At 38.6% G+C, this 19,066-nt stretch overlaps 1 protein-coding gene across 1 annotated transcript in view; it reads right to left on the reverse strand.

Annotated features, from left to right (window-relative positions):
• Nucleotides 1-19,066, reverse strand: part of ABCC2 (ATP binding cassette subfamily C member 2) — an 833,283-nt gene that overhangs the window by 345,724 nt on the left and 468,493 nt on the right. Inside the window, exon 20 of the mRNA XM_044055642.1 lies at nt 3,897-4,026. Coding sequence (XP_043911577.1) covers nt 3,897-4,026 — 130 coding nt within the window. The remainder of the gene's footprint in view (nt 1-3,896; nt 4,027-19,066) is intronic.

The raw sequence follows: 19,066 nt of genomic DNA on the forward strand, positions 1-19,066 counted from the left end.
TTGTGATCCAAAAATAATGGCACCTCATAAAGAATAAATTTGATTTTCAGTTCTCATTAATAAAGAAAAATACTGCAAGACATGCTCATAAACTATGATAAATGGAAGACAGGCCTGCTAAGATAGCACCCTCTTATAAGGCGTGAAAAACTTAAAATTTAAAAATGTCCATTAATGATTGGATTACCCAGTTTAGTATTTTCTGTAACCATAATTTCTCCAGCTTTAACTGGCCTATCCATAGTGAAGGGGGAGACTTGGCAACAGTTCTTTGAATGTGTTGCTCAAAATGATCCACAGCAAACTATGATGGCAAGGGAAATTGTTATTTCGATATTATGCTTGCAGATCTTATTTGCTTCTACTCCTGTTTTATCACCTTAAGTGGGAAGCTTAGGAAAACAACTCGTTAGCAATGAGCAACACTAACAAGCTTCAAATTCTGCAATGTTGCCACCATGAGAAGACACAAATTTTCACCATTAAACTCCATTTAGCAAACGGATTGATGCTGCCATGCATAGTTTCTGATAACAGAATAAGCAAAAAGTACATTTTATTCTATTACAGAGTAAATGGTTGACAGTTTTATTCTGAACACCAAAAAACATGGTAGCTAAGTAAGAAGATAGGGGATAGGTACTTTGGCACAACAGAAAGGAAAAACAGGACAGTGAAAATAAAAGAATAACAAAACTGACTTACAGCATGGCTGATGATTAGTGTGCATTTTAAGGGGTATGACTAGCAAAATGGAGGAGCAACAAACATTGATGCAGGATGAGAGGATGGATATCACATGAAAATTGTGGGTTTTGGAGGTACCCGAGTATTGGCTGCTCAGGAATGACAGAAAAGGTAAGATTGAAAATGGGGTAGCAGTCATCATAAAGGAGGGTATCAAATATGATGTCAGACAGGAGGAAGGGCACCTTCCCATGAAGGAAGCAAAATAGGATGTAGTCAGAATCTAAGGTAAGTACCCTGTTAGTTAAGATATTGGAAGGGCGAACACTGTTGAAGTAAAACAGTGCATTAGCTCAGTTATGCATTAAGGAAAAGATTGGGATAGGAAAACTAGAGTTATACTCAAAGGGATATGAATCTGCCATGAGCAGACTGGCAGATACTAAGCTTCAGGATAGAGAAGTACCAGGAGTTAAACAAGGTCTTGGACCATAATGGTTTCAGATAAATGGTATAGGACTGTAGCATAAAAAATGGAATTCTGGATGTGTTCTTAACCAAGGTAGAGTTAGTCCAGGATATCTACGGGAAGGTACAGGCAGCCAACAGTAAACATTCCTGTGTGGTATAGAATGGACAAAAAGAGTAAGAATACAAAGAAAGATGAGGATGTAGGTTTTCAAGGTAGAAATGTATCCTTAGCTAGCTGAAAACGGTAAAGGATGAGTTAGAAGTCTGGGGCAAACTGTGGGTGTAAAGATATGAGAATGTGCCAGGGATGGATCTCATCATTAGATAAAGAGTGAATTGGTGAATCAAACTTGTTGAAAGCCATACCCACCAAAATACAAGTCACATCAGAGGAAACCCATTTTTTGCAGGGGTCAGCCCTCCCTGCTGTGCCCCATTCCCTGACTTTTATATACTAACTCTGCATTTGCACGATCACAGAAAAGAGTAATGCACAGTAACTGACAGAACTTCAGTCTTGCAGTCTTATGGATGTAGAAAGTTGATGCGATAACAGGATTGGCAATGGCATGCATTTTCTGAAGGATATGATGTCTGAAACTCAAATGTCAGTCTTTTATTTAGTGACTTAAGTCCTCAATGATTTGTGAGAAAGCCACAAATTATAAGAGGAACAGACCAAATAAATGAGGCAAAAATCTGGATGTTTTGCAAAACTGTGGACAGGTTAGAGTTAAGTTTTTAACAAAACAATATGATAATAAAACCATATGAAATAGATAACAATAAAAGCAAAACATTAAGTAACAAACTGTAGGAGTATACCTAATACTCAGGGCTAATAGTGTATAACAATAACTTAACCAGTAAGTCAATAAACCGATACAATAAGTTGTTTAAAATATATATTCCGGACTGTAACTGAGGAAGCCAAAACCAAATGAAAAAAACTCAGTGGATATTAGTGAATATAATACAATTGACTAATAAAATAGTAAAATATTCTGGAATTTATAATTTTTGACTGGGTTTGATTGACAAAATAGCATTCATGAAGTCACTAGTCACCAAATGGCATATCTTCTGCCAGAGATATGGAGCATTTAGGGTGGTGAATGAGGGTTTAAGAAAGAGAGAAAAAGGTAAAAACAAACAAAGACTAATGTGTCTACATAGGAATGTGATTCTAGAAATTAGGACAAATAGTAGGACTTACAGGAGCTGGAAATCAGGGAGTGCAGAGGTGGAGGTGGGGCAGTAAAGAAAAAGTAAAGGGGTATTGATAGAAAGGGTTAAGAAATGGAACAGAGGATTTTTAGCTATGGAGAATGGAGGAAAAGTTTACGTAGTACTGAATCAAACATTTGCTTCAGCCTTCATAAAGGAAACAAGGGGATGATGCTATACCAGAATAGGGAAGGAGCTTGAGAAGGGAATTACCTTTAGAGATACTTAAATACAAGGACCAGATGAGCTGCCTTCTGGAGTTTTCAGGAATTTGAACACCACCCTAGCAAATTCCCTGACAGAGCTCTTCAGCAGATCACTGGCCACTGTAGAAATGCCTAAAGAATGGACAACAACAAAAGTGGTACCATTCTACAAAGGGAAAGCAAGAAGAATTGGGCAGTGAGAAAGCCTATTTGCCTACCATCTTTGCAGTGAAAATCACTGGTAGAATGCTGAGGAAGAGGCTAGTTGCTTCATTTTAAGACAGCAATCTGCAGAACAGAGACAATTATGGATTCCTAACCAGAATGAAATGTCATTAAGTCATGACCCAGTTTTACGACTGCATCACAGAACAGCTTGAAAAGGAGAACTGAAAACCACTCTCTTTCTGCACATTACCAAGGTTAATGACTTGGTTTGTGAAAGAAAGCAAAGATGGCCTTGTTGGGGGCAGCGCTTAGGCCGAGAAAGCTACACTGTTACATGGGTTAAAGAAGGGATATTGAAGGTTGTGAGATAGGTGATGTCAGGAATAAGAAAGGTGACTAATGGAATGTAATGAAGGTCAGCCCTGGGTTTGGTGCTTTTCACTGTGTGATTAGTTCAGGCATATCCAAGTGAAAACCAAAAGGGTTCAACCTCTTCAGAGATGCTACAAAACAGGTACAGCAGGAGGGAGGTGGAGACTAATGAAACACTTAAAAGGCTGACCAAGAATTCACAAACTTTGCATTTGTGTGCAATAAAGTTCAACTGTAGAGTGTTACATTTGGGCCAAAACAGCCCTGGTGTGAGGTATCTGCTGGAAAAAAATGGAGTACATCACACAAGAGCAACAAATTATTTAGTGTGTTAATCATACCTGGACAGGCACACCAGGAACAGGTGCTTACCTAAAGCTAAAGTTAAGGTGCAAAAAAAAAAAAAAAAAACTGAGGACCAAAACAAATCCAGCACGTATTTCTCCTTTTTCGTATTTGCCCTTGCAGACTTTTCCATAGGTCATATGAAGAAACAAACTTTACCCTGTAACCATGGCTATCCAGAAAGATTAGTATCTTCCTATTTTTTTTTTTAAGATAAATATTTCAAGACAAATTCTGCTGCTGCTACTTAGGAATTTGCATTACATTAAATTTAAGCTCCAGTTGAATACAAAAAAAAAATACTTTGAATTCTTGTTCTCCATTCTTTTGATTCATCAACATTTCCTTTCTCATAAATAAAAAATATTATTTTATTTATAACTGACTTCATATTTGTATACAAGGTGCAAGTTACTGTACCTTCCTATGCGCTGCCTTTGCCGGAGGCTGTTTTCTCGTTTTATAGTTGCAGTCACGGCATCTTCAGGCTGGTCATCTGCTTGAAGTTCTGTATCACCCCTTTCACTGACTTCCTCATTTCTATTGCTGACTACCAGAAAACAGGAAAAAAGTCTCAAACAAAGGTAAATAAAACCTCTTGTTTACCAGAATACAAAGTACAATAAGTAAATGGAAAAATGCCCAAGTATGAAATTGGTATTTTTTTGAGTTACTCATCAATCAAAGTGTATCTTTTATCTTTGTAACAATGAATGAAGAATAGGCAGAAAGCAAATTCTACATAAAATTCACCTTACTCCACTCCACTTACAATTCCATCTAAACTTCCTTTACAGCTCAACCCGTTTTAGACTTTTAAAATGTTTTAAGATCTGCAAGTTATATTACTATTTCTTCTTTTAGTTTTGTATCATCATAAATTTCTGGGGACACTGTTGATATGTTTTATGACACTTCATTGAAGACTATTGTGCTTAAATGAAACACGTCAACATTTCTCATCAGATATTGCTGTCCATTAGAGTTATTGAGTGAACTGGATGGTGTCTCCTGGGCATGAATTAAGTAAATTAAAAACACATTTTATGAAGAGTCTGTTTTGCCTCCACATGTTTTATTATTGCAAACTGATATCAAACTAGCTTTATCAGCCTGATTTAGAAAAACATTGCTTGGTTAAGTAGGCTTAAACTGGCAAAGACTTTTGAATACTGAATGAGCTTCATGTCTTACTGGACTGTATCCTTCACTGTTACAGAGAATCAACAAATCAGTACATTACATTGCAGTTATGTATGGTAATTTAGCTGCCCATGAATTTCATCCTGTGGTTGGGGTTTGATTTCTTTATTCTCCATTTGCACATTATTTGAATAAGTAAGTCATTTAACTCAACAGCACCTAGTGGGTTTACCTGGTTAAAAAAAAATAGAAATACAGTTCGCATTGGCCCATTAAGAAGTGAAAATAACAATGAATCTGAGGAATAAAGTATTGAATGTTCCTTTACACCCCAGACTTAAAACATCAGTATTAAACAACATTTCATGCTTCACTGAGACAGATGCCTGGTGTTAGAGCCATGGCCTCAAGCTCAGTGCCAAAAAGTGCATTGTCGTCCCCTTTGGTAAAAACTCTGTACCCATGAACTACCACATAAACAGCAGTCTACTTAACTCCAAATGTGTGATGAGATCTTGGGACCCAGGTGGACAGTAGTCTCTCCTTTGATAATCACATTGCCACAGTAGTCAGGAAATCCTTCTATGAGGCACACCTCATCATAAAAGGGCTCTCATCCAGGAAAAAAGAGGTCATTGTTTGCCTCTACTCAGCACTCATTAGACCCATTATAGAGTACAACGCCCATTTTGGAACGTACCTCACAAGACATCTGCAGCAGCTGGAAAGGCCACAGAAGTACCTCACAAAGAGGATTACTGGCCTCAAACAGATGCCCTACACTGACCGTCCCAAAAAACTCCAGCTTTACTCTGTAGCATATCATCTATGCCAAGGAGATCTCTGCCTAACATATAAAGCTATGTTAAACCTAGAGCTGTTGGACATGCAACACCTAAAGAAATCCCAATCCCTCTGAGCTACACGCTCTAGGGACCTAAACCTTGTCACCCCAATAAACAGGACATGCTGGAGGGATAGATTCCTGTCCCAGAGACTTCCTATACTCTGGAACAAGCTACCCATCTGTATCAAGCAAAGTTCCTCTTTAGCACTCAAGAAAAATCTTGATGAGTGGACGGGAAATAGGAAATACACCCTGGGGATCACTTCTGTGGCTCTGCTTGACAGGGGCACAGAAAATTAACTTTCTTCGGTGGCGTAAGCCAGGGAACCTTGTTGGCTAGGCTTACTTAGGCCCTTGGGCCGATAGCCTAGTACCTACCTATTAACCTATGATGTAATAAGCATATGCAAACACATTACTGTCTATGCAGGTACTCAAAGCATTCACCTGTATAGTTCAGCTGCTGTTGTATAGTTACTGAATGAGCAAACTTCAGTTTTCTAACTAGGATAGTTCTGTGTGTTGAGTAACCTACATTTCGCTCTCTCTAATGCTAATTCCTTCTGCTTTTTATTTAGAACTGTTTCAGCAAACATTTAATCAAATAACATCCACGCAGATTATATTGAGCAACATTTCCTTGCTTTCATTTATTTTGCCTTTTGTCAGTGTTAAGACTTGCTGTGCACATCTTCTGGCTTACGGGGTTGGACATGAGACTGCATTTACTGAACAAAATCAGACACTACTAAAAATAATCATGTAGATGTCTAGAATATATTACAAAATAGGATATAATTTTACTAAATATGCCACCTTTGCCTTGCTCAGATTGTTTTGTCAACATAGCCAACTTTTGTAAAATCATAGTACAGGCATGTTCTTCATTTATGGCCACCTGCTTGTATACTGCATCAGCTGTAGCATGTTCAAGTCTGGTCCAGTGATAATTGTTTTGCATTTTAAAAAGAAAAAGAAGAATTGTTTTTAGTTCTACTACTAATTTAATAATCTGACTGTAGCAATCTGAACAGCATATAATGAATGTATAATCTGATTAAAAATTTCTGTGTTGCATTATATCAAAGATAAATGCAGTACAGGTAGAGCACAATTTCAGTACATTCACATAAAATAAGTAAAGTATAATTTCAGCTGCTTACATAAAAGCAACAAATTACTGGATGAATATATTTATAAAAAAGATATTTATATGCCAATGTACTCTTTTGGATAGTTCAGTCAAGCACTTTGTAGGTAGAAAATTGAGCAAGTCAGTATTGGAGAACTATGTAGAGTTGGTACTTAATTTTTAGATATAAACTTGTATACCTGTTTTCAGATAAGTTTAATGCTAACATCAGTGCAAATAGGATCTGCTATGAGAACTCAAACAATAACTATTAGCAGACAGTGCAAGTCAGTACAAGTTCATAGGTCGTTACAAGAAAGGTTGTCCAGGAGACCATTAAAGAGCCTAGCTGAATTCCCAGTTGTTCCAAATCATGGTCGAGTTAAGTGACTTGCTCAAGGTCACACAGCAGGCAAATAAAGGCTCAGGGACTCAAACTATGTATCACAGGAAGTAACTCATTTACCCCCCACCAGATAGATATAGACAGGTATAAAATATATACGTGTTTCCTTGGGTAATGTGCTGATCAGTATTTCAGCTCCTTAGCTGAAACCTGCTTTGAAACACATCCATTGCAAAACTGTGAATGACATCTTAAGGAAAGAATGTATTTGGGGGGCTTGATTCTCCCCAACATACCACCATATTTAGGAATACTAACTATGTGATCACACAGCATTTTACTTTGTATGCTTTGTGACTTCAGTTATGGATGAAAAGTTAACAATAATGAATGAAATCCTATAATCAAAATATCTGACCATAACTGTATAACAGAGAGAGAATAAACATTAAGTACATGTATTATAAAGTTGTAACACTACTTTAAGGTTCTGGTGACATATTAATCAGAAACAAGAAACCTCAGTTCTGTCACCAGATCTCTGTCCTGTCTTTGGCTTGTATTTTCAAGCTGTCTATAGGTATAGTTAATGAATTCTCATATGCATCTCCCAAAACAAAATATTTCCCTGCATTAGCATATACCCCCCCCCCCCCGCATGTATTTTTTCTTAGTCTGCTTTTTTATATAGGTTGTAAAATTGCACAAAGGAAATGTGTAACCTTCCCTAATATGAGGTGATTAGCTGTAATCAGCAACACTCAGAGGGGAAAGTGTTATATTCTTCCCTGCTTTTTGTCAACTTCTGCAACAAACCTTGTAGGAATATTTGTTTAATTCATTAACATTTCTAAACTTAAATGGCCACATTTAATAAAGCCTACATGGTAGTGCACTGTTTTAGATTCAGTAAGCAGCTCTACATAGTGTGCAGAGCAGTGCAAACAAGGTAAATACCATGGCATGCTAATTAGAGCTTAAGCAGCTGAACTGTATTCTAATCAACCAGTCCAAGATGGAGGAGCTAGTCAACAAGATATAAAGCAACTGTGTAGACTCGGCACTGGTTTTCCCTGTGAATGCAAAAACCTGTTGGAATACAGACATAGAAAGGAGCCTACAAAGAAACAATGCTAGGGGCATCTATTGCTTTAATTCATGTATATGTGCAACAGGCTGAAATCTATGCTGTTGCTAATAGACCAAGGCCAAGAAGAAGAGTTTTCAGACCCATTTTAAATTATCACAATCTACATGACATGGAAATTGTAGGGCACTACAGGGTAGATAGAGACGCACTACAGGATCTCTGCAATCTCTGTTGTCCTCAACTCAGAGCCAGGGAAAACCAATGGGAACCCGTACCAGTGGAGACAAATGTGTGTGTAGCACTTAGAATTTTAGCTACAGGTACCTTTCAGATACTAACAGAGGACATGCTGGGGGAGTCATAGGTATCAGCATCCAGGATCCTTTCTGAAAGCTATGCTCAAAGATGCCAGTGACAAAGTATATTTTCCCCATACTCCTGAGGACAGAGCTAGACATATGCAGGAGTTCTACCCTGTAGCACACTACCCTGAAGTACTGGGTGCCATACATTGTACACCTATAGAAATTAAGGCACCACCCAGAGAACAGTGAAGGCTCTATGTAAATAGAAAGGGCTTCCACTCTATTAACTGCTAAGTCACTTGTGATGCCAAGGGAAGCATCCTGAATTTGTGTCCTGGGAACCCAAGCCATTACCATGACTCACATATCTGGCACACCTCCCAACTGTATCAGAAGTTCACTAGGGGGCATATCCCACAGGGACATTTACTGGGGGAGGCAGGTTATGCACTGGAACCATGGCTGATGACATCCATTAGAAATGCACACACACCCACTAAAGAATGCGATAATGAGGCACATACTCAAACCAGAAATATCATAGAGCATGTATTTGGTCTGATGAAGTCACAGTTCCACTACCTCGATACATCCGGGAGAGCTCCGCCATACAATCCACTTACATGTACTGAAATACTGACTGTATGTGCCCTGAGAAAACAGCTTCAGCAGGATCAAGAAGGGGAAGGGGCACACATCCCACCACTAATGGCAAGGTCACCACAGCTACATGCAAGTGAGGAGTCAGTGGGGGAACCAGCAGCTGCTGTGGGTGTAGGTAGATGTAGACCTGCTCAATATGCCCTCACATTTACTAAGAGGCAATGCATAGCACACACATTCACCACTTAAGGGGCTAAAACTTTCCTCCTATGCACATACACATAGTAACATTGATGCCAGGCAATGCTCACAACCTTTACCTACCCATGTAAAGGCTGTGTACTGCTAGCATCAGACAGAGTCAGCCCTGAGCTAAAACTGTTGCAGCTGCTGGATTTAAAGGTTAAGTGTTGAACCTGGAGTGTATTGTATAATAATACCAATGAATGGTATATCCTTGCATGTTGTTACTTGACAGTGTAAGCAAGTAAAACTGGGTGATTTGTACAGAAATTACTTTAACATGTGATAGCAGAGACTTATGTGACTTGTATGTGTCAGTGGCAGATACAGGGAACAGGTTGGTTAGTCAACTACCAGGGTGGGAGCAACAAAGTGTAGCAGTGGGGTTGGGGATGTGAAAAGACCACCTTAAGATGCTCTGACCATGTGTGAAAAAGAACAATTTATATTCAGCTGCACATGATTTTGCTGAGAATGTGGTAGTCCAAACAGGTAATTCCTGTGCATGAGACAGAAAATTCACAGATAGTAGCAGTTTTTTCAACACATGCCTGGAAGAGATGATTGATTGCCCATGCCAAGTCACAATACCCTACCATGGCATAGCAGGCATCATCATTGTTATAACCTAGGAACGAGTCCCACTGAAGGTGATGTTAGCCACAGAGACTGCCACAGTAAATTTAAATAATTTTTTGTAAGTAAATAATTTATGTGGAAACAGTGAAGTTCAGTTAAGTAAGAGAGGCTCAACCACTTAAGGAAGTAGATGTTATGATAAAATCTCAAAAGGCAAATACTCAATTTAGTCATGTGGAATGTATAAAAACTATTATATGATTATTATCTATCATTGCTGGAGCCTTCCTGGGTCTTGACAGAATGCTCTTTAAACTATCTGGAGATATACAGAGCAAAGTATATTTTTCTGGCACTTCAGAGTTGTGTACTGTTAATTGTTGCTTAACTAATTTTATATCATTGCTGGCTGACTTCAGAGTTGTGGAAGTTATTTTTTCTTCACTGTATAGTTTTTCAGATTACTGCTGAAGGTGGTGTTAAATTTGGAGGCTTTTGCAGTTGCCCGCCCCCACTGTAGATTTGATCTGGGACACTCCCCCCAGTCCCATCTCTTTACCTCATTCTGCCTAATAGACTCCTTCTGCACTTGTTTTTAGTCATTTTTAATTTAATTGCATTTTTTTAAACTGTTTGGTCTAACATTGCTACATACTCATGTGCTAGCTTGCACTGCATTTGAATTGTTTTTACTGCTGTTTTAGCTACTTTTCTGTACAAAAAAAAAAAATCTAAGCCTGTTTCCTACCTTTCCTGTAACGAGTGTAGTCCAGATTCAGATTTGCTGTATCCAGGACTGTATGTAAGCTTCTGAGCCCCCCAAGCTTTCTGTGCTGGAGGGAAGCCTTCTAGCTTATCAGTGGGAGTGGTAAGCACTAGGTAACCTATCTACCACATAAGGAGTGGTTCTGGGCCAGAAATTGTAGTTATTGGCCATTTGGGCAGTTTTTCCATCTCTCTCAACTTTCTGATTTAAAAGCCCGCATCTGCACTTGTTTCCCCCCTTTCCTGTCTGTAGCTTAGTCCAGATACAGATTCTTGGTTTTAGCACTTGAATTTGCTTATTCGTGATCAGCACTTGTTCAGAACTTGTTGTAAGCACTAAATAAGCTATTAATTACTACAGCACTCAACCTTCCTCATTACCTAGAGGAAAACACTTTTGGTACTTACTTTCCTCACTTGCTTAGAGAAAAACAGCTCTTGTACTCACTTTCCTCACTTATCTAGAGGAAAATAGTTTTTTATTCAGGCATGTCCAAGGGTCAGCACCCAGTGTTCTCTCCTGTCTATCTGATGAATCTGGGCATCTTGGGGAATGTAGAAATTGCCTCGTGTACACAGACAACCCTCTCCTCCTACCACCCAACACCAGTGGCGGCTGGTGACTTCCAGTCAAAGGGGGGCTGCAGGAGACAGCTGGATGGGTGGGGCCAACAGGAAGGGGTGTGGTCAACAAAATGGGTGGGGCTATAGTACAGTGGGATCAATGCTGGACATGCTTACCAATTTATGATACAAAATGCCCTGATAGATATCCTAACCTCCATAAAGACTCATAGTTGGCCAAAATACCATCATACTGTAACCATTGTCATAGCCAGACATTCTCAAGAGTAATTTCCTTATTTCTATGCACATTATATTTTAAGCAATTATGTACTTTTTCAGAAAAAGACACATATGGAGCAGAACCAAAAACTTAAGCAAATGTAAGTTAGAGTACCACCAAACAGAAATGATATTCCAGGCATTCCATTTTACATGTACTGATTCTGAAGTACCACAGATACTGATTTAACCCCACAGTTTATGTGTACACTGCCTGCTTATTTTTTAGATTATTCTAATGTAAGCCCAAGCAATGTATTTTCTTAATTCTATAGGTGCTCTGAAACAATACTGCCAAAAAAATGGAACTGCAGTGGTCGTGGTAATGACACCCCAGAAATACTATTACGCTCAGACCTCTTGTTCTGGGAAAAATGTTAAGAGTACAACAAATGAGAAAAATATAAACACTGCTATTACTAATAATACAAGTTTATTTCTTTTAAATACATACACACTCACACACACACACACACACACACACACACACACGACCATTAATTCTGCTCTTATGGTCTTAAACACATTCAGGCCCTTTGTTAAGAAGTAAGCACATCAACAGCTGCTTTAGATAAATGTGTGTCACTACTGACTGCTTACTTCTGCTAACCAGTAAGGTGCACTAAATATGATCACAAGTACATACCCTGCCCTGTCATAAAACTATAAAAATCAGTCCTGTCTTCCTGCTGGGACTAGCAAGCTATTCATCTGATAGACATTCTGTCACCAACTTCATTCAAGAGTGTAAAATCATTTTATGACTTAAAAAGCCACTTAATTTGAGCTGCTATTTTGGGGTAGGAATAGAATCCACAGCCTTCTGATCTTCCAGCATCAAATAAGGATAGTTACATATTCAGCTCTTAACACTAGTCTGTGTATAATCTGTTATCTCTTGTATACTCTGCATCCTTTCTTTAAAAGTCGGTGCCATATAACCTGAAGCTAGCATGATTCACTGGAGTGTATTAAACCACTGCAGTATACTGTTAATTATTAATTTGTTCATCTCAAGAAGATAAAACCTCCTATATAAATATATGACATTTACTACTCACTGTGATGAGGCTGAAAATTGAGCAGCTGGTCTCAGTGCATAATGTCCCACAACAAGTTACTACTACAGGTGTAGAAACCAAGGCTACAAAATGTGTAAACATTTATTCTTAGAGGATATAGGGGAAAAAAAGAAAGTGCATTTGCTAGCATACCTTCACTGGAATTACAAAACAGATTCAAAGTTGTAATTTAAATTTTATTTATGCTCAGTCACTGTGAACTGTAGCAAGTCATCTCTTTGTAAAAGCATTTCTCTGCAGAAAAGTACCATGCCTCAAAGAAAGGCAGCTTGTGCAAATGGCTAGCAAGTAATGAATTAGGTCTGACTGCTGTGCTGTATATCCAAGACTCACCAAGTATTGAAGTATAAGGGATTTTTAGCGTTTTGTAGTACAATCTATACTTTGTATCTCTTTTCCACCTCTATAGTTTTATTTCTAGCTCCTTGTTCATTATTAATGAGTTTCCACCCTTTTATTACCCCGCAATCTGTTAAAATAAGGAAAATTGTAAGTGTAATAAAATGTTATGGCAGGACAAGTAAGCATAATACAACTTTAAAAGTGCTGCTTTACTTACAGGCATGGTTCTGTAATACGGTTCAGTACATGCTTATTTTCCACATAATACAACTTTAAAAGTGCTGCTTTACTTACAGGCATGGTTCTGTAATACGGTTCAGTACATGCTTATTTTCCACATAATACAACTTTAAAAGTGCTGCTTTACTTACAGGCATGGTTCTGTAATACGGTTCAGTACATGCTTATTTTCCACATAATACAACTTTAAAAGTGCTGCTTTACTTACAGGCATGGTTCTGTAATACGGTTCAGTACATGCTTATTTTCCACATAATACAACTTTAAAAGTGCTGCTTTACTTACAGGCATGGTTCTGTAATACGGTTCAGTACATGCTTATTTTCCACATAATACAACTTTAAAAGTGCTGCTTTACTTACAGGCATGGTTCTGTAATATGGTTCAGTACATGCTTATTTTCCTTTCTTAAATACTTTATAATTGTGAAAAGTGCTTTTATAGCTTTAACATACCAACATACATGCTGTAAAAGAAAATAATTCAGGTTACCAGTCTTCATGATCATTTATCATGAGTTAATGAATTCTTTTAGCAGAAACCTTTGCACCAAAAGAACTCATTAGCTCCTGAGAAAGGGCTTATGGAGGCAAAGAGGTCATTCTTTTTCTAACATCTGCACTCATTCAAAATGTACTAAATCATCTTTTTAAACCTTTTATTACTAAGATCACTATCCAACATAACCAATTTAATTTATAATCAGTCCCTCATGTTGTAAAAATGGTGATGATACAGAAAAGGACAGTGACAGTCTAACATAAAAAGCCAAGTATATCTACTTATAAGAAGCAGAAATTCAGTATATGGTATGAACCAACACTTTATCCATATTCCTTTCCTGTAAGCAATACAACCAGTGTAGAGCAGTACCTACATATCTACACATTCTTATAGCTGCCATCCTCCAATGTGCCAAACTCTGTCAAACAAATATGTCTGATCCAAAATTCTCAAAATATAGCCATAGTTCCTAACATTTACTGTTTTGGGACTTAGACATGAGACTCCATTATTTATTACCATACTTTAACTTAGCTGCCAAGCCCACCAGACACTAGTACTAAAGAGGAAAAAAATCTAAATCTAAACACGAACACCTAAACAGAAAAAATGCAATAACAGCAGACTATACTCTACTCTCCCTCAGCAAACCTTAAACACTGAGTGTAAATGTCCAAATGATTTAAAAATGTACATCATGCTTACGTAGTGCAGTCTGACTATATTCATGGTCCAGAGTTTTTTTTGTTTTCTAGTAATTGCCTCTGTGTGTGTGTAATTCTCTCCCTCTATTATATTAAAGGTGTTGGTCTTTCTTCTGAGTTGACCTTAAATCACATGCTGAACTGTAACATCACCTCTGTTGAAAAATAGCCTGTTATTTGCAAATAAATGTAAACAATTTCAGGATACTTATTGTATGCTCTCCTTCCCCTCCAGAATGCAAGAAAATGAATGAGTGGATCAGGCCCACATCAACAACTAACAGTGTAGCAGCTCTTCCTAATTTACTTTTGTAGGCATTTGTTTTATATATTATTCACAGTGTATCCTATTCTGTCATTAGACGAGACAAAAGGCATCAAAACACAGCAGAACCCAAAAGATAAAATATACAAAGCTATAATTAATAAAAAGTGCAAGCATTGTGCTTAAAGGACAGCCACAACTGAAGGACACTCAGAACTCAAGGGAGAAAATCAGTACTAATGTATGATTTTTGACCTTGCTCAAATTTGTGAACCAAAAAACAGGCTGTCTGAAGTCTTACAGTGTGAAATCAATGACTTATGTAGGTTGTATACAGTTCTTGCTTAAGCATACCTCTCAACTGTCCAGATTGTTACAGAATGCCCAGATTTATGCCTCATAGGCTTGTTTCTCATAAAATGTGTGTTGGTCAATGAATAATGAGATACATTTCAGTTTCAGACTTCATATCCTTCAGGGAATGCATGATGACAAATCCAGCTATTGTAGCAACTTTCTAAGTTTGTAAGAGCAATATTTAAAATATGTCCCTATTTTCTGGGCCTTTGTCCCTCCATTATTTTAGGCTTTAACCAAATTTCTTGCACTAAAGAGTTTGAGAGGTATGTACTTCAGTAAGGGTGAGTGTCGCCCCCCTGCACCAACTTACTTGCATTTGGTAAATATAACCCTAACCCTGCACATTATACTATTAGAAATGTTTCCCTAACACAACTACTACAGAAGACAAATGAACATAGATCACGTTCACACACAATACCAAACATTAAATAGTCTAAATCTATTATCTATCCCCTTACCTAGTCTTTACTGTTCTCACAGACACTTGTACATGCACACTGTATGCTATAATGTAATCTTCCACAACCATCTTTTCTGTCAAACATTCATTTTCATGCTCACTCCTACTTACCTTACCTGCACTCACTGTATAAAGTTTTACTTCAACCATGTAGATTCACACATGTGCAGTCACTCTTTTTACACACACACACACACACACACACACACACACACTAATTAAACAAAAAATAAATACAAATTAAAAAGACTGCCTAACCTCAAACGGACAACACCAGGTCATTGAACCTGCTACAGCAAGCATGAACTCACTTTAACCACTTTGGAAAACTTCCAATCATAATTATTCATGCACACCTTACAACTCAAAGTATAACTTCCCAATAAAAGTTTTTATGTTGGCCTACACATTCCGTAAACAGCACACCACACATGTATAAATAATAAATTACAAAAAAAAAAAATCGTTTTATTTTCTGACCATTATGGCCCTTTTGCCAAATAACTTCCTTTGTATCATATAAACCTTCTACTTTATCTCACTTCTCCTAGAGGCATATAAAGAAATCACCTGCTTCATCATATCATTGCAAAAAAAAAGGATGCTCATTACAAAAAAAGACTAAAAAGCTTCAGCAACGATATGCTGACTAGAGATAAAATAAAAAAGCAATTACTATTTTGTCTGCCCATTTAGTTTCATGGACATGGCTTGCCATATAAGGACACCACACAAGATGCCTACTTATAACATTCATTTACAAAAGCTGCCCATTACAAAATAAATTTGCAGAATGTGTATTCCTTGTTCTGTTCAATCCAATCCAAGTATTTTGTTCTTATCCCTACTGGGCAATGTTGATTTACACCGGAGAAAATCTCCCCACAGAAACTGCAATATACATTTCAAATGGAAAAAAAATCAGTTAAATTAACAAGTATAGCATAAATCAACTATGACAAGAAACAGATAAAGCATCATCACTAAGTAAAACAGTATAATTCAAGGCACAATATATGAGTACAGCTATAAGAAACAATACTGTATATAAGAATAACTACAGACAAAGTGCCCAGAAAGGAAGAAAAGGTTGACTTGAAGCTAAAATCAGTGTATTGAATATAGACATGAGGGTACAAAAAAGCCACCATGCAAAGTCTGACAAAAACTAAACTTCAGACAGTGACAGACTCCACTGGAAAAAAATGATCTGGCTGTTAAGAGGCCCACGTTGGTGGATTTCAAAGCAAGCTTAGCAACTGTCCGACTTCAACTTCAACTAAGAAAACCTTTAAATTAAACCACCACAAATACACACATAAACCAATACTGCTTAGGCAAGCAAGTAGACTGACATACCACCAGATTTCATTTAGTGAATCAATATACATTTTTTTTCATTTTGTTTCGCTACCTCAAAGTTTAAATGAGTGACTGTCCGTCTCCTTCTAGCTGCAAATTTAGATTTTCCTTCGCAAAACTAAGCAGCAGGGCAAGCCCAGATAAAAGTTGTGACTGATTGATTCTCGCTCTTTTCCCAGCACATAAAGCCCAGGAAGAGAGCGACAACCAATCAGCAGCATTTAGCCCAGCCACGCGCGGCGTGCCTCGCGCGCCGAAGTCCCGAGCCCAATGCGTCATGGCGTGCCTGCGCCCGAAGTCCGAGTCTCTTTCTAATTCTATGCGGTTTGAACCGATAGACTTCTGGGCATCACAATGATGCCCTGCAAACAAAACAAAAAGCTGTTTAAATGCATGTACTTCTGAGTCGAATTTTGTTTTAAACAAAAAAAAAAGGTATTTTTTTTTTTTACATTTTCTCACACTTTATTTTTTTTAGCTGAGGGGGCTGCAGTCCGGCAGTCCGATGCCACGAGCCGCCCCTGCCCAACACTACAACCTGTGAGAGATGCACTTATCTACCCAAACTGGAGGTAAAGCTCTCTCCAACCAAGACTGAACTTGACAGTCAGGAGGAGAAGGTAAACACTTGTACCACACCACACTCATCACATCGTCTCACTAAATCTACACCACCAAAATCCACACATAGAAACACAAAAACATTCGCGGAGGCTCTCAATAATAATCTGCTCAAGCAATAGAGACCTCCAAAGCAGAAATGCAAGCAACCTCCACCCCCCAACACAACCCAAATGATGCATAGCCCGCAGACTCAGTGTGCCACTCAACCACAGCCAATAATGCAAAACAACGTACCCAACACACTAGTCATAGGTGACTCTATAGTCAGGCACACTGATGTCCCACTCACCAGGCTAAACAAGGGGAAGGTTACTGTCAGCTGCCTGTCAGATGCCAGGATATGCCGCATAACCCACACACTCAGGTCACTCCACAACAAGTACAAATATGACTCTGTCATTGTCCATGTTGGTGTGAACGACCTGAGATGTACCTCCCTGGACTACATGAAAAGAGACATGGAAGAGCTCTCCAATCTTGTAGCCTAGGCAGATATGACCCTAGCCCTGAGTAGCATTCTGCCATCACCCAGAATGATACCGCAGTACAAGGACAAAATGATTAACTTCAACAATTGGCTAAGCTTCTGGTGTCATTCTAAAGGGATCTAGTATCTGTCTGCCTGGGATGACATGGTTGACAGACCATGATGCTTTGCCAGAGATGGCCTGCAACTGTCACCCCTGGGATTCCAGATACTGGCTAAGGTTCTTGCCGCCCCTATAGTGCGTTTTTTAGGCAAGGTTCAAATGACAAATTCACCACCATAACAGGAACAGGCAAGCAAAAACTGTGGGTGATGCTACTCAATGCTAAAAGTCTAAATCTCAAAATGCACTCACTCGAGGTAATCCTTAAAATGGAGAACATCGATATCTGTGCAGTGAGTGAGACCTGGTTCAAGGCTCCAGAGAGCACCCCTGCACTACCAGGCTATAACTCATACCACACTTTTCGGCCATGTAACCTGGACCGGAACACCAAAGGCAGAGGTGTGTCCATATTCATTAAGGATATCCATACCTCCAGGCTAGTTGCTCAGCATAATGCATCCAAGGTTATCCAGGTGCAACTAACTCTGGGCAAAACTGCAATCCAAATTGTAGCTTGCTACAGATCCCCCACCATGCCACAGGATTCCCACTCCTCTTTTCTTGATGTACTGGAAAATATTAGGGTTCAACCAAACACCCTAATAATGGTACCAACTCCTTCGCTCAACGCTTTCTGGAATTCATAAACTCCAATGCCCTGGATCAACTTATCCACACCCCCACCAGGGGCAACAATAGCCTAGATCTAGTCATTACCAACATGAGTGACCGGTGTTCCACACCTGAAGTCAACAACTCATTGGTCCAATCCGACCATAAGCTAATCAACCTAGATATCCGCATCCTGCCCCCACCCCCCATTAAGAAACCCATGGTAAAAAATTTCTCCAAAGCCAAATTCATGCTTCTTAAGACAGAAGTGGTGAACTTCATGACACCCATGCAGATGGACAATACAGTTACGACTACCGAATCCTACACAATTGCACTTTATAAGCACTTACACGAGTGCATGGATCGTGCTGTCCCAAACAGAACCAAGACACTATCCTCCAAAAAAAGGAAGCCAATCTGCTGGTCCTCTGCCATAAACAAACTGTACAACAGAAGAAAGAAACTGTTGCAAAAAAGAGTAAAATCCCATGAGTGGAGGAGCTCCCTGGTCACCTCAGTAAGAAGCTGCGATCCCTG

The sequence above is a fragment of the Protopterus annectens genome, chromosome 14.part0 (assembly GCF_019279795.1).
Source record: "Protopterus annectens isolate FY-2018-M chromosome 14.part0, PAN1.0, whole genome shotgun sequence".
In the NCBI taxonomy this organism is placed as follows: domain Eukaryota; kingdom Metazoa; phylum Chordata; order Ceratodontiformes; family Protopteridae; genus Protopterus; species Protopterus annectens.